The sequence below is a fragment of the Amblyomma americanum genome, chromosome 5, assembly GCF_052857255.1.
Source record: "Amblyomma americanum isolate KBUSLIRL-KWMA chromosome 5, ASM5285725v1, whole genome shotgun sequence".
Classification (NCBI taxonomy): domain Eukaryota; kingdom Metazoa; phylum Arthropoda; class Arachnida; order Ixodida; family Ixodidae; genus Amblyomma; species Amblyomma americanum.
Genome location: NC_135501.1, coordinates 197789794 through 197806812, shown reverse-complemented (window position 1 = coordinate 197806812; position 17019 = coordinate 197789794). Strand labels below are relative to the sequence as shown.

The 17019-nt window shown below is 43.8% G+C and overlaps 3 protein-coding genes across 4 annotated transcripts in view; 2 read left to right on the top strand and 1 right to left on the bottom strand.

Annotated features, from left to right (window-relative positions):
• kst (spectrin beta chain, non-erythrocytic 5 kst) overlaps window positions 1-4817 on the top strand; it is a 214894-nt gene extending 210077 nt beyond the window's left edge. Inside the window, exons 78-80 of the mRNA XM_077666319.1 lie at window positions 1436-1561; window positions 2756-2796; window positions 3246-4817. Coding sequence (XP_077522445.1) covers window positions 1436-1561; window positions 2756-2796; window positions 3246-3482 — 404 coding nt within the window. The 3' untranslated portion in view covers window positions 3483-4817. The remainder of the gene's footprint in view (window positions 1-1435; window positions 1562-2755; window positions 2797-3245) is intronic.
• On the bottom strand, window positions 4806-7096 carry LOC144133330 (putative inactive tRNA-specific adenosine deaminase-like protein 3). The gene is made up of 9 exons (XM_077666332.1): window positions 6923-7096; window positions 6640-6765; window positions 6515-6569; window positions 6391-6458; window positions 6104-6311; window positions 5941-6040; window positions 5709-5865; window positions 5175-5277; window positions 4806-5068 (listed from the first exon to the last, which is right to left on the bottom strand). The coding sequence occupies exons 1-9, from the start codon at window positions 6969-6971 to the stop codon at window positions 4876-4878; spliced, it is 1059 nt and encodes a 352-aa protein (XP_077522458.1). The 5' UTR covers window positions 6972-7096; the 3' UTR covers window positions 4806-4875.
• A 78-nt stretch (window positions 7097-7174) lies between these two features.
• LOC144133328 (BRISC and BRCA1-A complex member 2-like) lies at window positions 7175-16593 on the top strand. 2 transcript variants are annotated; one of them, XM_077666330.1, is made up of 12 exons: window positions 7175-7388; window positions 7604-7680; window positions 7772-7863; window positions 8412-8600; window positions 8691-8765; window positions 10830-10880; window positions 11944-12041; window positions 13221-13320; window positions 13449-13519; window positions 14536-14618; window positions 15506-15656; window positions 16465-16593. In XM_077666330.1, the coding sequence occupies exons 1-12, from the start codon at window positions 7276-7278 to the stop codon at window positions 16520-16522; spliced, it is 1158 nt and encodes a 385-aa protein (XP_077522456.1). In that variant the 5' UTR covers window positions 7175-7275; the 3' UTR covers window positions 16523-16593. The 2 variants fall into 2 exon arrangements, with proteins under 2 accessions (XP_077522456.1, XP_077522457.1); XM_077666331.1 differs by lacking the exon at window positions 10830-10880.
• Window positions 16594-17019: the final 426 nt, after the last annotated feature.

Below are 17019 nucleotides of genomic sequence, written 5' to 3'. Positions count from 1 at the left end.
TTAAGGATTACTGGCTATTGGGTGTACCCGAGGGTCATTTACATTTTGGCATGTTGTGTGAATAAAATTAGTTGCTTCATGCAATCGCATATAAATCTACCGTCATCACTGGCAGAATCTGTGAAACACAACACAGTGGCGTTAGCCATCTGCAGACATGCAGCATTCAGTGAATATGGCGGAACTTCGATTATCTTTTACCGCAAGGCTTGTGCTATCTAATAACACTACTGAGGGAAGTGGAGGAAGACTGTATTGTCTGGATATAAAGCAGCCTAGTATAAACACAGTCAAGAAGAAAAAAAATTGATTTGAAGTTCGGGGGGGGGGGGGGGGGGGGCGTGAATTGATTCAGCGAAACCGTTGTACTAGTAATGAAAAAATGGTAACAGTGTGCCGATTTTTCACCCCAAAAACGAGATCTGTGCTTAGAAGGAAGCCCCGCCGCGATGGCTCAGTGGTTAGGGCGCTCGACTACTGATCCGGAGTTCCCGGGCTCGAACCCGACCGCGGCGGCTGCGTTTTTATGGAGGAAAAATGCTAAGGCGCCCGTGTGCTGTGCGATGTCAGTGCACGTTAAAGATCCCCAGGTGGTCGAAATTATTCCGGAGCCCTCCACTACAGCTAAAGCGGCTGTTTGGGCTTGTTGGTCAGTGAACATGGTAAAAGAATGCAGCGCTTCGACTTTTACTTAGTGTTCGGTGACTATATTGTTATTTTCGTTTTTGTTTTGCCTCGTGCTGCATTGGCGGGAAAAGGTCGCTGACTGATCATTTTCCATGCGTGCACCTTACGGTTCATCGTGGTCCTCTCGGTTTTATCGGTTCTTGGCTGACTTTGCGTTATCTAGATATGTATCACTTTGATATTGTGCACTTCGTTTCGTTTTTTTGTATTAGATAGTTGAACGCGGTTGCTATTTTCTTGGTCACGTGGGTGTTGGTCTGCGTTATATAAGCTGCTCATCTTTCTGAATAAACGTGTTGGTAGTCAGCGCCCTGTCCTGTCCACTTCTGTTCGTCCTTGTTTTTTTCGCGCTGCATTCTTTTACCATCTCCACTACAGCACCTTTCTTCCTTTCTTCTTTCACTCCCTCCCTTATCCCTTCCCTTGCGTGGTTCAGGTGTCCAATGATATATGAGACAGATACTGCGCCATTTCCTTTCCCCCAAAACCAATTATTATTATTATTAGAAGGAACCTTGGTTTAGCCTGCATAGTTTGCTCGAAGACAGCACTGAGGCATTGTTTCATAAGTAAACTGTTGCCATAATTACTGTGAACAAGAGTCACATTGTGACAGCCATGTATTTGTGCTGGTACATTTCTAGGCAGGTGCTTTTAATGTAACAGCATCATGCGGTCACTCAGAAAATGATTACTGTTGAGTAAATTGATTTATTATCCATTGAATGTTTCAAACATCACTTTGCAGATTCTCCTCCAATGTATGTAGCTCCACCACTGCCAAGCCAGCCACCACCAAAGCCACGGCGGCCAGACGATTCAGATTCCGATATTGCGGGTACGCTCTCTGACGGTGACCAGGAATGGAGGAGAGGTAAAGAGTCATTTGTTGCAGTCTCGGGTTCACCAGTTTTTCACTGTACTTTGCGCTGTGAAGGTGAACGGAGAGATGAAAGGCATTACTACAGCCCAGAATTGTTTGTTCCATTGACAGAACTGGGTAAAGAGACACACGGGACTAAGGTAACGCTCTTAGAACGCACAAAGTGAACATGGGGGAAAAAATGGAATTGGCAATGCCTCAGAGTAACTGCATGTAGTTCACACTGAGATGGAAACTACGAGGACAACTAAAATTGGTGGGAGTGCGCTTTGCAGGTACTCTGAAGTTATGAACTATTGTAGCCTGTTCAGGTCCTTTAGAAGAAGAGTGCAGTCATCCACACCGCTGTCTAGAGCGCTTGAATGGCATACTGGAGAGTACACTTCTCTAAAAAGTGCTCCAAACCCGACGTTATCATGCATGAACATTCCCTTGGATCATGTTTAACTGTTGGCACCTTTAAAAGCTGTATTGGACCCGGCAGACAGGAGCGGTTGTCATAAATGCACAATAGAGCATGCCGTTCAAGCGCTCTAGACAGGTGTGTGGATGCTGGTGCATAACAGTTGTCTCCTATCAGTACTCACCTGGTTAACAAAAGCTTGAAATTAGGTTAAGGACAGTGCAGCAAGCTACGGAAAAGAATATGGTAGGATTAAAGAGCAAAGCATGCGTTAATCAAGATGGGGAAATGGACTTCAATGGGACATGTAATGAGAAAAATAGACAACTACCTGATCGCCTGTAAGGGTAACTGAGTGAATTTCAAAGGGACAAAAATTGGTTGGACAATCACGGTTCTCAATATTGTGTTCATCCAGCGTAGCTGTTGTATGCGTTTGGGATTTGTGAATTTGAATGCTTCTCGTCTAGTTTTCAAGGCATACTCTCGATGATGGCAATGGTTAGTGGTGGTGGTGATGATTTCAGAGTAGCCTCACTTCCACGAGCTATGTGGCAATGGCTTCTGTAGACACTTAATTCTATTTCTATGTGTTGTGCATATGGCAGCCGTGCTGTGAAGAGGACATGATGGCAATTAAGCTGTAAACTATTAGCTTGCATGCATTTCTCTTTGGAAGGAACACTGGTTTGCTTACATGATAGCAGTGTTGTGTACCTAGCAAGTGACTTAGTTTTGTGCATTAACGTTTGTGATTGCTCACTCTGTCTCCCCTTGACCAGGCTACAGCAAAAATCGTGAAGACAAGGTTCAATACAGAGAGGTATGTTTCCTGCGATTCTTTACGTATTTCACTGGTTGTGGCGTTCCCTGGATATTTTCACTGTGGAACTCCTGCGTTGTGTGCACGATAGAACTAGACACGAGTTTAGAGCAGGAAAAAAAAAAATTCAGTCAGGCACCGGGCAGAGTAGTTGTGAGTGTTCATCATAGATAGTTAACAGAATGATTACTGCACATAATCCCTGTAAGCAGGTTTCTGTTATACTGCCGTAAACGGGAATATATGGTTGAACTTTTTCGGCCAACTCTGTGCCATTTCACGGGAATCTGTGCTTTTCTTGTCACATAGTCACCAGTGCGCATTGTAACACAATTGTGGTGTCATAAAAAGCTAAGCAATTAGTGAGAAAAAGATACCTGTGGTTTAGTATGGCAGAACTTATTTAAGATATTTGAAGATAAAGCTTCCTGGCCCATGCTGCTTTGCAGACGTACCACCCACGGGGCGACACTCCGTCAGGCGCCACAGTGGCCAGACACGCATCCCTCCCGGGCAGCGGGAATCCTCCACCAGGCTTAGCCAGCAACTTGCAGCAGTACTCGGCAACCTTGGACCACCGACACCAAAGGGCGCCGTCGTCGGAAGGTTCCTCTGAGGGAGACTACGTCGACAAGAAGTCACGCGATCGCAAGAAGGGCGTGCTTTCGCTGTTCCGAAAGCGCTGAGCTCGGTCGCAGCCACGAATGTGTGGTGCACAAAAATACGGGATGATGTATTTAGTTGTGTGTTTAACTGGCTTGCAGAGAAAAAAAAATGACTCATTGAGAGAGTTTAAAAATAGGGATCATTGCAAAAGCAACAGATAAGCCACCTTGCACTGGTGACTAAGTCACCACAAAGAAAAAACATTGTGAAAAGACAAATGCCCAGTCCTGGAGCTCATCTTATCAGCGTGCAATTTCAAAACACTATTTTTTGCCAGCTCTTCCATGGTACCCAGGGCAGCATCCATCTTATTGACAGTCATAGCTCAAAGCTATTGGTTTCCATCCTTGGTAGCTATTTTATTCTCATATTTCTAGTTCTTAGTTTCTTTACATCCAGGAATCGCAGTTCTAACTTGACAGTGCGACGTGTACAGTCCAGGCAACTGCAGTGTGCAGTAACATTTTGCGTCGTTCAGCTGTCGAGTCAGATGTTCGTGTTGTGTTGTGTTCACTGTTAGGAAATCAGTCTTTTCTTTTTCTTTTTGTGGTCCACAATGCGACCACACGTAGACCACAGTGGCATCGCAAACTCGCTCAAGTGCGTGGATGTGTAGCTCTAGTTGTCTGCCTGCTACTTTGTGCAAGATTTTTTTTTTTCTCCCAGAGTGCTTTTGTTTACGGCAGTTTGCAATTGACAAGTCATGACAAGTCCCAGATTTTGTGTACAAGCACTTTGTGTATAGTTTACAGCGTCTCCTTTGTCACCATAGGTATATATTTTATATATAAATATATAAATATTATATGTACGAAACTATACTCACAAAACAGTGCCTTGTTTTTGCACGAGTTGCCACGAATGCACTGACGACACTGTGACTTTATGAGTGTAGGGAGGTTTTGAGAGCTAATACGGGCAACTAAAATTCTGGTGGATACCATTACCCGGGCTGGAGCAGTGGTACAAACGTAAGACATGACGACGTCTGTGGCGTGCAAGGCTTGTAGTCGCAGCCAGTTATCACTAAGGGTTGGTGCAACTTTTTTATTACTGCAATGCTGTGGAATGTGTATAGATAGATGTGTCTGCCCCCTCGGAGGTTATGAAGTACTATAGCACTGAATATGCAGTTGTAATGTGAAGACGATGTTCAGTGAGAGTATGTTGTTTTGTTCACTTTGCTCCACTTTGGGAGAGTGGAGAATTGCTTTGCTTTTGAAGAACAATTACTATGTGCTTTGTAAAATGTACTTGTCGAGTTCTAAAGTGAGGGACTCTACTTAAATGCCACGGGACTCGAAGGGAAGGCTTCTTGTCTCGAGGAGAAATAAAAGCCAAACTTAACATGACAATGGCATTGTTTTAATGGCATAAAAAAAGTGCTGGTCAGGCATGCCAGTATCTGCACCATCACAGTTGGTGCAGTGACTGATTTTTGGAGAGAGCAACACACTGTTCTTCTAGAAGCCCACGCCACACCTGGAAATGATGGTTAAGACCAGGCTGAACGTGCAGCTTTCGACTTGAACCCAGTGCACCACGTGATGTGGGGCACCCATAGAAGACCCTCCGTACCCTCGAATGGACCAAAGCCATTGCACACCTAAAGAGAACCGAAGCGGGGAAACAAGTTTCAGAGAGAAGCAAACTTGAAATGAAGACTTTCAAACAAAATTCTGTTTTTTGAGTGTAGCAAGCAGTCAACTCACATTGTGCATGGTTCGTGAGTGATGTAGAAATCGTAACCAGTGCAAAGGTAAGGTGCTTTACCATAGACTTCCAAGTCTTTCAGTTCAACATTGCATAGGCTGTCTACAAAAAAGAGTCAGAGAGTGCTTTAGAAAAAGAAATTAGAGCTTCTTAAAGCATAACAAACAGATCTGGCTAATCACAAGGGCATATATCTAATCAGCCAATGTGAAGAGTGTAAAAACTTGGGACTAGGGCTCCAAAACATGCAAGCCTTGGCAATGAGCATGTCAGCCACTTGTCTCTTCAGTCTACACTCTTCAGAAAACTAGCAAAAAAATGCATGCAATTCTACCACACATTATTGTATATCCTTGCTTTACAATGACAACTCACTATAAATGTTTCAGGACCAACTGCTCATTCCAAGTAATATTTTAGATGCAACGTACTTTTCCCACCTAACAAAACAGAAAACACTGCAAGACTAATTTGCAACATTGGATTCACAGCTGGCTTAAACTCTTCAATTTCCTCATATGTTCACAACTCACTCTCGATCATCAGGGGCCACGCCCCACCACCATGATGCCTGGCCACCATGTCCACTGCTACCATCACGGCATGCTTTATTGGATGCTGCTTGTCTCCGGTTGCTACAACCAGTGGTGTTGACGTGTCTGGATTAACAACTGCAACTCCAACACCTGTCTTGATCAAAAGAATGAAAAATGAAATGTCCAACAATATTTCACTGTCTGTTGGCAGAAGTACAAAAGCTATTACCACGGATATTTTGGCTGCTTCAATAGCCAAATTCATGTATCGTTCCATGTCATTTTTGTCTTGGGCAGAGAAGAAGTTGTTGCTGATAATTTTGGCAATCCTGCAACAGAAGTGTTTCGAATAAGTCAGTTCTGCTAGACATGGGCACAAACACACACCATACAATTTGTCTTCATGGAACTGTGTCGGCCAAAAGCAGTTTGACGACTCGAACTGGCTTCTCGTCAGAGGTGCATGTTGTGGGACGTTCACTTCTACCACATCTTCACAAAGACCTTCAGCGTGGGTCGAATCAGTTCCTAGCACGTCTTTAATGGTCTTCACACAACCCGAGTCATTCTCCCGCCGTGGTCGAAGTATGATTTCCATTCCTAGAAGCAATGAACGGACAATAACGCACTGCACAAGCCTCATCTAAGGGATCCCGCCCATCCAAACACCAAGACAAACCTGCCGCCGTGCTCCGCACTCGTTTGAGATGTTGCAGGTCCCCCAGAGGTACCGTCTGGGACAACCATCTGGCAAAATGGAAACTCGGATTAGACCCGGAATAACGATAACGGAGATCACTCACTTCACTAGCCGCGATGTCTGCTTGCGGTCGATTATTTTTCCAACATACACGGGGGCTGTAAGCGGGAAAAGAGTCGTGTTAACGCGCGAATAGTCGCGCTGTACAAAGAAATTCGGAACCTGTACCTGTGTCCACTTTCCGAAGGTATTCGTCCGCCAATACGGGTAGCAAAGATCGCGAACTAGGGAAGTCCATCGCTGCAGATGAGTTCGTGTCATCTGCTTTTGATTTCTTCGCTTGCTGTTCCGCACCTGCATTGGAGAAATAGCGGCCGCGCTAAGCGTACAAGCGTCGAGACTTCACTGCACAAGTGAAAGCAGAGATCAATGCGATGGCCAGCAGTCGCCAAGAGCCTTTTCGGTAGAAGTGCTTCGTGTCACGTCAAAAGTTGAGTCCACGCAACCGTACCTACAGTACTTTTCCGCTTTGCTAGCGCTGTCTCTGCTGCGTGGTCCATGTAGTGGCAGTAATCCGACTTTGTAAGACATCACAATGCGTACTTAAAACATCGACGTGATGTGGGTGATCATCAAACATTACACGAAAACCGAAAAGCACATGGTTTGAAGTCTGGCCAGTTACATCTGTGGCTCTGTCTCTTTGTGGCTTGAAACGAGAACCCGAGAACGGTCGACACAGTGCCGTTCGCAGTCAATCGCAGCCAGCTGATTGCAGTCAATGAACAAGCCATGCAAGCAGACGGATGAACCTGCCGTGGGTCTCGGCTCTGACACTTGGTCCGTTCGTTGATAAAACAAGAGATGGAGACAGTGTTTGCGCCCCGTGTTCGCTGCTACCTGAAAAATCTGCTGGAACATACAATGCAGAACTTGACGACACCGCATCCTATACGCCTTGTCAGCGCAAGTCACGGGTAATTGGGCGTTCCTCAGTTTGTTCGCGATAGTTCACTGCGCGGCTTCAGCTGATCGCCGCTCGTTGCTTACCGAATGTTTTGGCTTATAGTTTCGCATGTGACTAACATGAACCCTCCCTTCTCGGCCACATTCACTTTCTGCTATCGCTGGAGGCTCAGAACGACGCTTATCCTGGATGTGATCTGGTTGAACCCAAATTTGTTGTTTCCAGGGGTCCCAGGGACGGAACCCAGCAGTTGTGCGACAGGTTCAAGATATCACTCCCGTATGCCGGTCAAGCCATAACATGTACGTTCATTTCTTCCTCTGTTCCAGAAAATGAGCCCGCGCGCGGGTATCCTGCATGCGTTCAGTCTTGTACAAATGCTTTCCTTCTTAGGGGAAGTTATTTTCCAAGCACATAGGCCGGAGCTCCCACCAGATTTCATTTTCGACGACACAGCCTTCCAGCCAAACATTGAGGAACTCCCTGTAAGTGCGCTGCGCCATATATTGGCAGGCGTCCAACTTGTCTGCCTTTTTCTTTTGCTTCTAGAGGAGCCTGTTCACATTTTAAGTTTAAGATTACAGCGTTCTAGACCATTCAGCTGTTAGGTCACACCGAAACACTACTGCGCTTACACGAAAGATCACACAGAGGAAGGAATTTAGGCGTTCATTTTAATCAATACCGTAACACTGTTGTGCGTGAAAACTCGTTCAAAAGCCTTTCAGCTGGGACTGTAGTTGTGAAGATATGTCACTCAAAGCCAGTACAAAAGATTGTGGACACACGTTTGCACACACATTTTGCCGCCATGTGTCTTCCTTTTTTTATGTGCTGTTTCGTGTAATTTGACGGGCCATTAATCCAGATACTACGTCATATTATATAGCCCTTGTTAAAGCATTGTCCAGGCTAAAATGCTATGTCGCATTCAGTCGAGTTAATTAAGCAAAAAAATGTGTTGTAGCTTGTACTTGCACTTGATGTATTGCTGTTCATTTTTACTCAATATCTCTTGTGCATTTTTCCTAAGAGCCTATGTGACTGGAACTCTGAGGATGACCAAGCACTCACAAATGTAGTCCAGGAACTATTGGAGCAGTACCGGAAACACCAGGTTTCAATGCTCGATGACTCGCCTAGGCTGCAGTTCGAGTACTCGTCCCTTGTTCATCAGTCAGACATTGCTGAGTCAAACATACAGGTGCACCTCAACAAAAAGGTAAAGCTGCCTTGTCCTTGGGCCTGTGTGAAGCCAAGTCATTATCACATATTCAGTGCAATGCAGCAGGATTCGTTCATTCTGTTTCAGAACCCCGGCACTCCTGTAAGGTTCTGGATCACATTGCCCATCGATTTTTCAAGGCTTCCGCCCGTGTTTGCAAAGGTGCTACTCATATTTTCTGGTTTATTGAACTTCTCTCGTCCAAGTCCTCCAAAATTTAAGCCACTGCTAACAGCAGTATCTGTACTTTGTCTAACATTTTGGAAGCTACATGGTGTGCCAAGCCTTCAGAAAGGACATGACAGAATGCTTTGGTTTGCCTTGATGCCGATCATGCTGTAATTTAATTGTTTAATTACATTGTTTTTATGCATCATAGACATATTTTAACATGTCACATCCAACTTGCCACAGTGGCTATGGTGCCTGGCTCTTTAGCCCAAGGTGGCGAGACCGAATCCCGGCCGTGGTGGCTATGTTTCAGTGCAGGCGGAATGCATAAACACTCATGTGGTGTATGGTGTCACTTCAAGAAAACGCCAGGCGGTTGAAACTAGTTATGCTCATGTGGGCAGAGACATGCGATTGTTGTTCATGGAGGATCTCTATGTGTGTGTGCATTCACTTCTCCCTGGTTGGCTGGCACAACCTGTGGCTTCAATTACATTGCCCAAGCATCCTACGGCAAAATATCAGCACCTTCTTGCCTTGCATATAACATACCTGTTGCAGCAACTTTTCAACTTCTTTTTCTTTGCTGCTACACACTATTAAAAAGGAAAACGAGGCTAATTGGTGCATATGCAAAGCCTGGGACATTGTAAAAACCGTTAAAATGTTTGTAAAAATTGAGTAGCTCCTTGGCACTGTAAAGCCACTTGGTGAGGTAGCATTCAAGTATACAAACATATTCTCTAAATGACTGTGCATGTCGTTGCTAGCTATGGTGGTGTTTTGTTTTTATGTTTTGCCTTGTATACATGCTTTCTGTGCAGAAACTGCATCCACAAGGTCATGTGCATGCTGGCTATCTCATTATTAATGTAACGACGGGAAAGTGCAATAGCAAATCAATGAGAAGACCAAAGGTGGTTAAATCAATCTAAGCATGGCTAAACTCTTATGGTATGGCTACCGGGCTCCAATCCAAAAGGCATAAGTTCATTCTGTATTGTTGGAAGGTTAGTGTTCGTCATTTTTGTGTTTCATTTTCTCTCATTCCCATTTTTCATCTCATATACAATAAAATCTCTGTGACAACGAATCTCATGGGATGGGGGTGTGAAAAAAAATTCATATCACCTGAAATTTCCTACCATCTACAGCTCACTACTCATAGTGCCTACAGCACATCTGACGATCGCGACATTGGCAATGTGTGGGCCATGCTAAGTGCTCAAGGGTGTGGTCACGGCTCGTGATAGTGCATTCGTATTATCCGTTCCTATCATTCGTAGTAACGCTGGAGAGTGTTCGAAACGTCCGAAATTCCGCACATCGTACACAGCGCACTCCGGCCATGGAATTCTACATAATGATAGCATTGCAAAATTTGTATCAATCGGGCTCGTGTATCACTGAGATTCTATGGTAGGATACAACTTAAAAAAAACAGCAGTTGTTGACACTGGGTCACGGTCCGTGGCGTACTGTATCACTCCGCTAGACAGTCACTAAAGTAAACGAAATAAGCTTTTTAATGTTTGACTTTATTAAACAAGCCAGGTATCAAAATTCTAGAGCTCATAACTTTTTTTTCGTGATTAGCTGCTTGTTTAGGTGACAAGAAAAGTTTTAATAACGGACTACTTTTTTGTCGTGGGGGAATTCTGTGCGCCGGTCCTGAATGTGGGCGAAGCTTCACTGCAGACTTAAGTTGTATCCGACTATAGTGTAAGTCGTGCTGAGAAGGTCATCTGAACTTCATCATCATCAGGCTCCATAGCCCTTGAATGCTACCACATTATAAACAGCACTTCTACTCTGTCCCTGGCTTTCTTGAGTAAAGATATCGCAGATTTGGAATGAAATCTGCATGCTAATGTGATGTGGCATCGTTAACAGCCCCGAAAAATTTTCTCAGCTGCTATGCTTTGTGCGTTCCGCGCCCCATTGGTGTTTTTTTGCAAGTAAAAGCACTGGGCGAGATTGGCGCTATATCTTGGAAGTTTCCTAGCCCTTGTGTTCTTTAGTAACGGTTCTTACAAGGTCCCTCTCTTTGCAAAGCACGAAATTGCAGGTTTGATTCCTGGCTCCAGTAACAGTCCTCCAATGGCGGTGAGTTGCAAGCACACCTTCGTGTGTGCCACGATTTCAGTGCATGTTAGAAAACCACCCGCCGTGGTGGCTCAGTGGTTAAGGCGCTCATCTACTAAACCGGAGTACCCGGGTTTGAACCCGATTGTGGCATCCAATGGAGGCGAAACGCAAAAGGTGCCCATGTGCTGTGTGATGTCAGTGCAGGTTAAAGATCCCCAAGTTGTCAAAATTATTTCGGAGACCTCCACTAACGCATCTCTCGCTTCCTTTTTTCCTTCACAACCTCCTTTATCCCTTCCCTCGAGAGATATGTGAGACAGTTACTGCGTCATTTCCTTTTCTCAAAAAAACCAATTTCCTAAGAAACCACTTTTAGCATTGAAATTTGAAAAATCTCCTCTTTGACGCCTTTTGAGCCCACTGTAGTGCTTTGATTTGTTGAAAAGTATGATGATTTTCATGAAGTTGATTTATTTGTTTGAATCAGGTTTTGTTTTCAGGTCCATGCCTTCTGTAATTCCTTAATATAGCTGTGATTAATTGGCAGTAGTATGAAACATACACTCGCCGAAAAAAAAGTGGTTTTAAAACCATTTTTTTTTTGGCAAGTGTATGTTTTAGTCTACCACTATGCTTCCCCCTCACCAGACAGGATTCTGTCGAACCCGTTGTCTACGATGACTATGCTAAATTTGTATCCTGATAATTATATTTTTTACCACGGTACCGCACTGATATGTTATGTGCATTCCATAATTTTGTAGCAATGATTACTAGTGAAAATTGTAGGGGATAACAAACGAAGTGTTGGCTGGGGAGATGATCAGGAAAATTGCAGGGATCCGCAGCCATTTCAGGACAGGGCTGACTGAAAATCAATGGGCGACGTGTTGTCCTGCGGTGGATGTGGTTGAGCGGATGATGCCGGTGATGATTTACTGGCTTAGACACTTGTTGCACACCTTTTGGCAGCTAAATGAAAAATTTTTCAGAACAAACGGGTGAAGGTGTGGTCAAATAATGTGCTGCACTCTGTTTGGCTTGTAAATGCTGTATTATCTGTATTTTTTTTTTTAAAAAGGAAAACCTGTCGGAAGACATGGCCATCTTGCAAGTCACCTTCCAGAGCCCTGAAGGGAGCCGCATATTGCCACAGCTTTTCCTTTCTCCGCGTGTCGAGTATGTACTGTGCATTTCATTAATATTTGTTCTCATTGTCTATTAATAACGGAAGATTCTAGTCGTGTTTAGGGCATAGATTCTCTCAATGGAAGTGCTTTTTCATTATTTGGAGGCTACAGTTTGAAGACTGAATCCTTTTTTTTGTTCTTCCTTTTTTTGTTCAACACAGGCATTGTTTGTTATCGGATGTTATCAGGCCTCGCTTTCTCAGTTTGGTCACTGCCAACCTCCATTGATAATATTACGACTTGGGATATCGCTAATGCATTTGGCAACTAGGACAAGTTTACCTAAGAAAGGCTGTTGTTTTGTGCTGCTGACTATTTGTCACTGTGCCCATATAGGGCCCTTTATTTGTACATTGGTATTATCTGTCATTTCAGATATGTGCAATTATCAAAAAAGTTTTATGCAACATAAATCAAAGCCAATTCCTTCTCCCCTCCTTTCCACAGAAGAAAAGTCTTTTCCTCGCAACAGCTTACATACAGCACGCTGTGATGCACAGAGTGTTTTTCTCAGCAGAATTTACCCTAGTTTTTTGTTTCAGTATGAGTGACCATCATATATATGAGGCCTCATAATTTCAAAAGCAATATTTGTTTCAGGTAGAGAAAGCTAAAGGAGCTCCGAAATAAAGCCATGATACATACCCCAGCTAGTTACTGTTCAAAAGCATTATTATTGCTGTTATTTCGTGACTTCAACCAGAGGATTAAGAAATGTGTACTCCCTTCAAAATCAGTTTTCAGAAAGATGCAGTTTACACCCAAAAATTGCCTAATAAAAATGAGCTTCCTGTTTGTGCATACAAATCTTTGAATAAGTATTACACAAAAGCACCTGAACCCCTGCATGCTTGTGAACAAAATGCTTATTCCTTGCTGAGATGAAAACAGATGAAAGAACAGAAACAGAGTGGACGTCTCTTCCTTCTATTGTCGGGAGCACTGCCTGCCTGCCAAAATTTGAAGTTATTACAGTGCCATTAGTATTACAGGGAGCAGTTATAGAAGGAAGTAGAAGTGAAATCATGAGCCAAGCCGGCATTCTCACTAGTACAGGTGCGAAATAGCACAAGGGCAGGCAACACGCTATTAGTTAATTCTAAATTTCACAAGATTAGTCTGTCAGTGAGCATTATTAAAGCTGTAGCATTACTAAATGTGCTTTCAGGGCACTTGGCAGTTCAATGGCAATAAAACTCCCACCCTTCAACAAGGATAGTTGCCTCATGGATTACGTGCCGCAGGTGAAGCAGCTGCTCGAAAAAAGGGTAAGCATGCCTCCGCTTTAGTCTCTGCTCATGTTTTTTGGAGGTAGACGGCTCACTTTTAGATGTGGTTCCATGCTAGCTGACTGCCACACCCATCAGTTTTCACTTGTGTGGTGCTTTCCTTTCAGGTTGAGCAGGTTTCAGCGTCGTTTGCCAAGCGTAAGGAATACGTGGCAGCATTCCTCAACCTCTTTGGCAGGTACGACCGTCGGATCTGAATTCTGACAACACACTGTATCTATAAGCATAACGAACTGGCATGAATAATACTAAATGCATCACTTATATTAGCCGCCGCGGTGGCTGAGTGGTTACGGCGCTCGGCTGCCGGCCCGAAAGACGCGGGTTCGATCCCAGCCGCGGCGGTCGAATTTCGATGGAGGCGAAATTCTAGAGGCCCGTGTACTGTGCGATGTCAGTGCACGTTAAAGAACCCCAGGTGGTCGAAATTTCCAGAGCCGTTCACTACGGCGTCTCTCATAGCCTGAGTCGCTTTGGGACGTTAAACCCCCCTAAACCAAACCAAACCAAGCATCACTTATATTAGTCATTAAAAGTTTAGAAAATCTTAGTTTCCCTGCATAATAAATGCACTTATCCAATTAGTGCTAGTTTTCTTTTTGCAAGAAAGTGCATCCATTATGCGAGTAAATACAATAATTAAAATGGCAGTAGCATGGTTTTTTTGGGGGGGATTACCTGCCTGCCTATGTTTTTGGAGCTTGAGACAGCAGCAGCCTCAGTGTTTTATATGTGACTATTACCCTTTCAAAGTTTCTCAGAGACACATGGCTTATCTGCTTCTTGTAAACAACCTTATATGTGAATGTGCGCATATATGAATTTTGTGCAAGAGTGTATATGTAATTATGCAAGTGGTTCATCATCTTTATCTGGAGTAGTCGTCCTGGCACATTATCAAGCAGAGATCTCCAGTTATCCTTAAAATGTGCGTTCTCCTCCTTCCATACAGCAAATATTCTTTCTTAAGCATTTCTGTGTTGTATTTCATGAGCATGATCATGTTCTTGGGAAAGCAATGTTTGAACACACAGCAACACTTAATCAATCAAGGTACTATAACTACTTGGTGCTTTGATATGTTTAAAAGATGCTAGCTTAGCTTAGCTTACTGTGCTAGTGTTGTATCTCTCAGTTTTCCTCTTCAACAGTTAGGTCCTGTCTCATCAAAAGTGCTCTTTCTTTATGCTTCAGGAACCTTCTGGAGTTTGATGCCGAGGGATTTGCAAGCCTGTCATTTCTCTTCGAACATGATGACTTCTTTTTCATCCTCAGCAGTGAGTATGCTGCTCAAAAACAGCAGGTCACACTAAATGGCATTGGATTTTGATTGCATCGTAGACTAAAGTGCCGTGATGGTGCCAACCAAATCGCTGCTGCCGTCGCTTAGGTGGGGCAGCAGTACTTGTATTTGCTCTGTCTGTATGGTGGTCACAGGTTCATTCATTTGCAAGCTATAATGCAGCTTACTGTAACACTGGTCACTTAGGTAACTTCGACAGTTTAGCTCAGTGCAGTGTGTGCTACTTTAGTAATTTAAGTAAAACATTACTGTAGAATATATTCACTAAGAACGCTGCTTAGTGTCAACTATTTATCCTGTATTCGCTGACCCCCCCAAAGAAACATGATTTATTGAGACTCTTCTCAGCTGCGACCAAAGTATTGCATCAGTTTTCTTCCATTTGATCAGCCTTATGCGGTATAACCACTCCTGCTTAGTTCCTGAATGGTTTACTTCTACCTTAAAGTGGTCGACAGTGCTACTACCGTCATTTATGGTATACAGCCCACGGGCCGCACAGGCTTAAAAGTTTAAATTTTTGGCTTTCCAGACAATTTACAGGTGCGGATTATACAGTCTTTTCCTTTAAATATCACGCAATATAGCATGAAATGCCCAATGAAATTCTCTGTAGGGTGTGCGGACTGTGTACTGGGTGCGGACACTCCGAAAAAAAATGTTTTTCTCACTGGTTTTTCTTAACAAAAATTTATTTTCTTAACAAAAATTTAGCTTTGTGGATTATACACCTGGTGCGGGCTGTACGGTGGTGGTGGTAGTTGTGGTGAATGCTCAAGCATTCAATTTGCTGGGCTGCTTTTGTAGCAGTCTGAAATGGCTTCCTAACTCCAGCCATTAATTCTTGTCCTCCCTGCACAGTTGCGATACCACAGTCTTTCCCACAAGACAAGCCGTCCCTGACATTTCAGTCGGCTTACCACACCAGTTGTGGCTGGCCTTACAGCATCACCTGCACTGACTATCCCTACAGCCCAAGATGGGAGGCATCTGAGATGGCTGATCGAGCAAGGTAGGTCACGCAGGTTAACGAAAAAACTTCAAATGCAGTGCAGGCGGTGCTTATTCTGATGGCAGGTATTTTCACGTGGCTTGCACTGAACCTTATGCGGCAGACACTCAATGCTTTCGCAGCTTGGTGCGATTATGAGGGCTGCCCCACATGAACTATATCCTGAGGCCCGAGAGTCAAGCCAATTGAAGCAATTGTTTAAGCTAACAAGTCTTGCATAAATTCAACTAAAGCAGTATTACAGGAAGTTGCTTAGTAAAAGCAAGACAACTTTTAGTTTACAAATTAAATAAATTAAATAATCAATCAGTAAGCATCAATTTTGCATACAAGCTGAATGTGTGCTAGAAGGGGAGGGCTGCATGTGAAAAATTCTGTTGACAGTGTGGTTAGGGAAGATGACGGCTTCTATGATGGCTAGTAGTAGCTTTGCATCCTTTGGCGACAAGGATTAGTGAGAAAGTGCTCCTTAGAGAGTGGTGCTTTCCATCAAGTATTTTTGTGGCTTCTTAGTCTCTGGACGTGACGCCGTTGCGGAGCGGTACAGGTGTTGCTAAAACCTGTGCAGATCTAGCATGAAAAAGTACACACGTTCTGCGTGCACATTACAGTGCATCAGAAGACAGTCATGTTCAAAGGGGCACGGCTGCTTGTGTTCAGCCTGGTAGTGTGCTGCTTAGTGGTATATTTTTTGTGATTTTGAATACACTGGTACCCTCAGAAGTCTCTCTGGTGCTTGCCCAATCTTTAACCATTCATTAGCGAGTTACCTCTGCTAAACGTGTGCCATTTGCTTATTTCTATGCAGAACCTTTGTGACGGAGTATGTTCCAAGCTTCCAGAGCAGCTCTGTGAAAAACCGCTGAGTGTGCCACACCATCTCCGTATGCCTGAGCTTATTTTGTACATACAAGTAAATATGTCTTGCTATTTTGCACCGACTGCATTCTAGTCCCAATTCCTGAATGGTAGCATTAAGTGCACATAGCGGGTGTGAATGTTCTCTCATATCGTATTCTTCCAGTTAACAATATGAAGGTGATGTCACTTCATGGCACACACATTTAGAATAGCTAGAGAATTTGTTAAAAACAGCATGCAAACAATAGATACATCTGGGAATGTAATATGGGAGTTCTCAAATGATGGCTACGTTTATTGAAAAGTGAAAACCAAAACTTTCTCCCCTGTCCACGGCAGTGGACAAAGTGGGAGGGAAATTCACTGCTATACATGCATAAAAACGTGTCAGATCACCGCAGTCTTTCTCCCTCCAAGTGAAGTGTTTGACCTTGTGGGAAATGGCACCTTTTCCAGCCGTAGTATTCTTGTAATATCTAACTGTCCTTTATAATCAAACTCT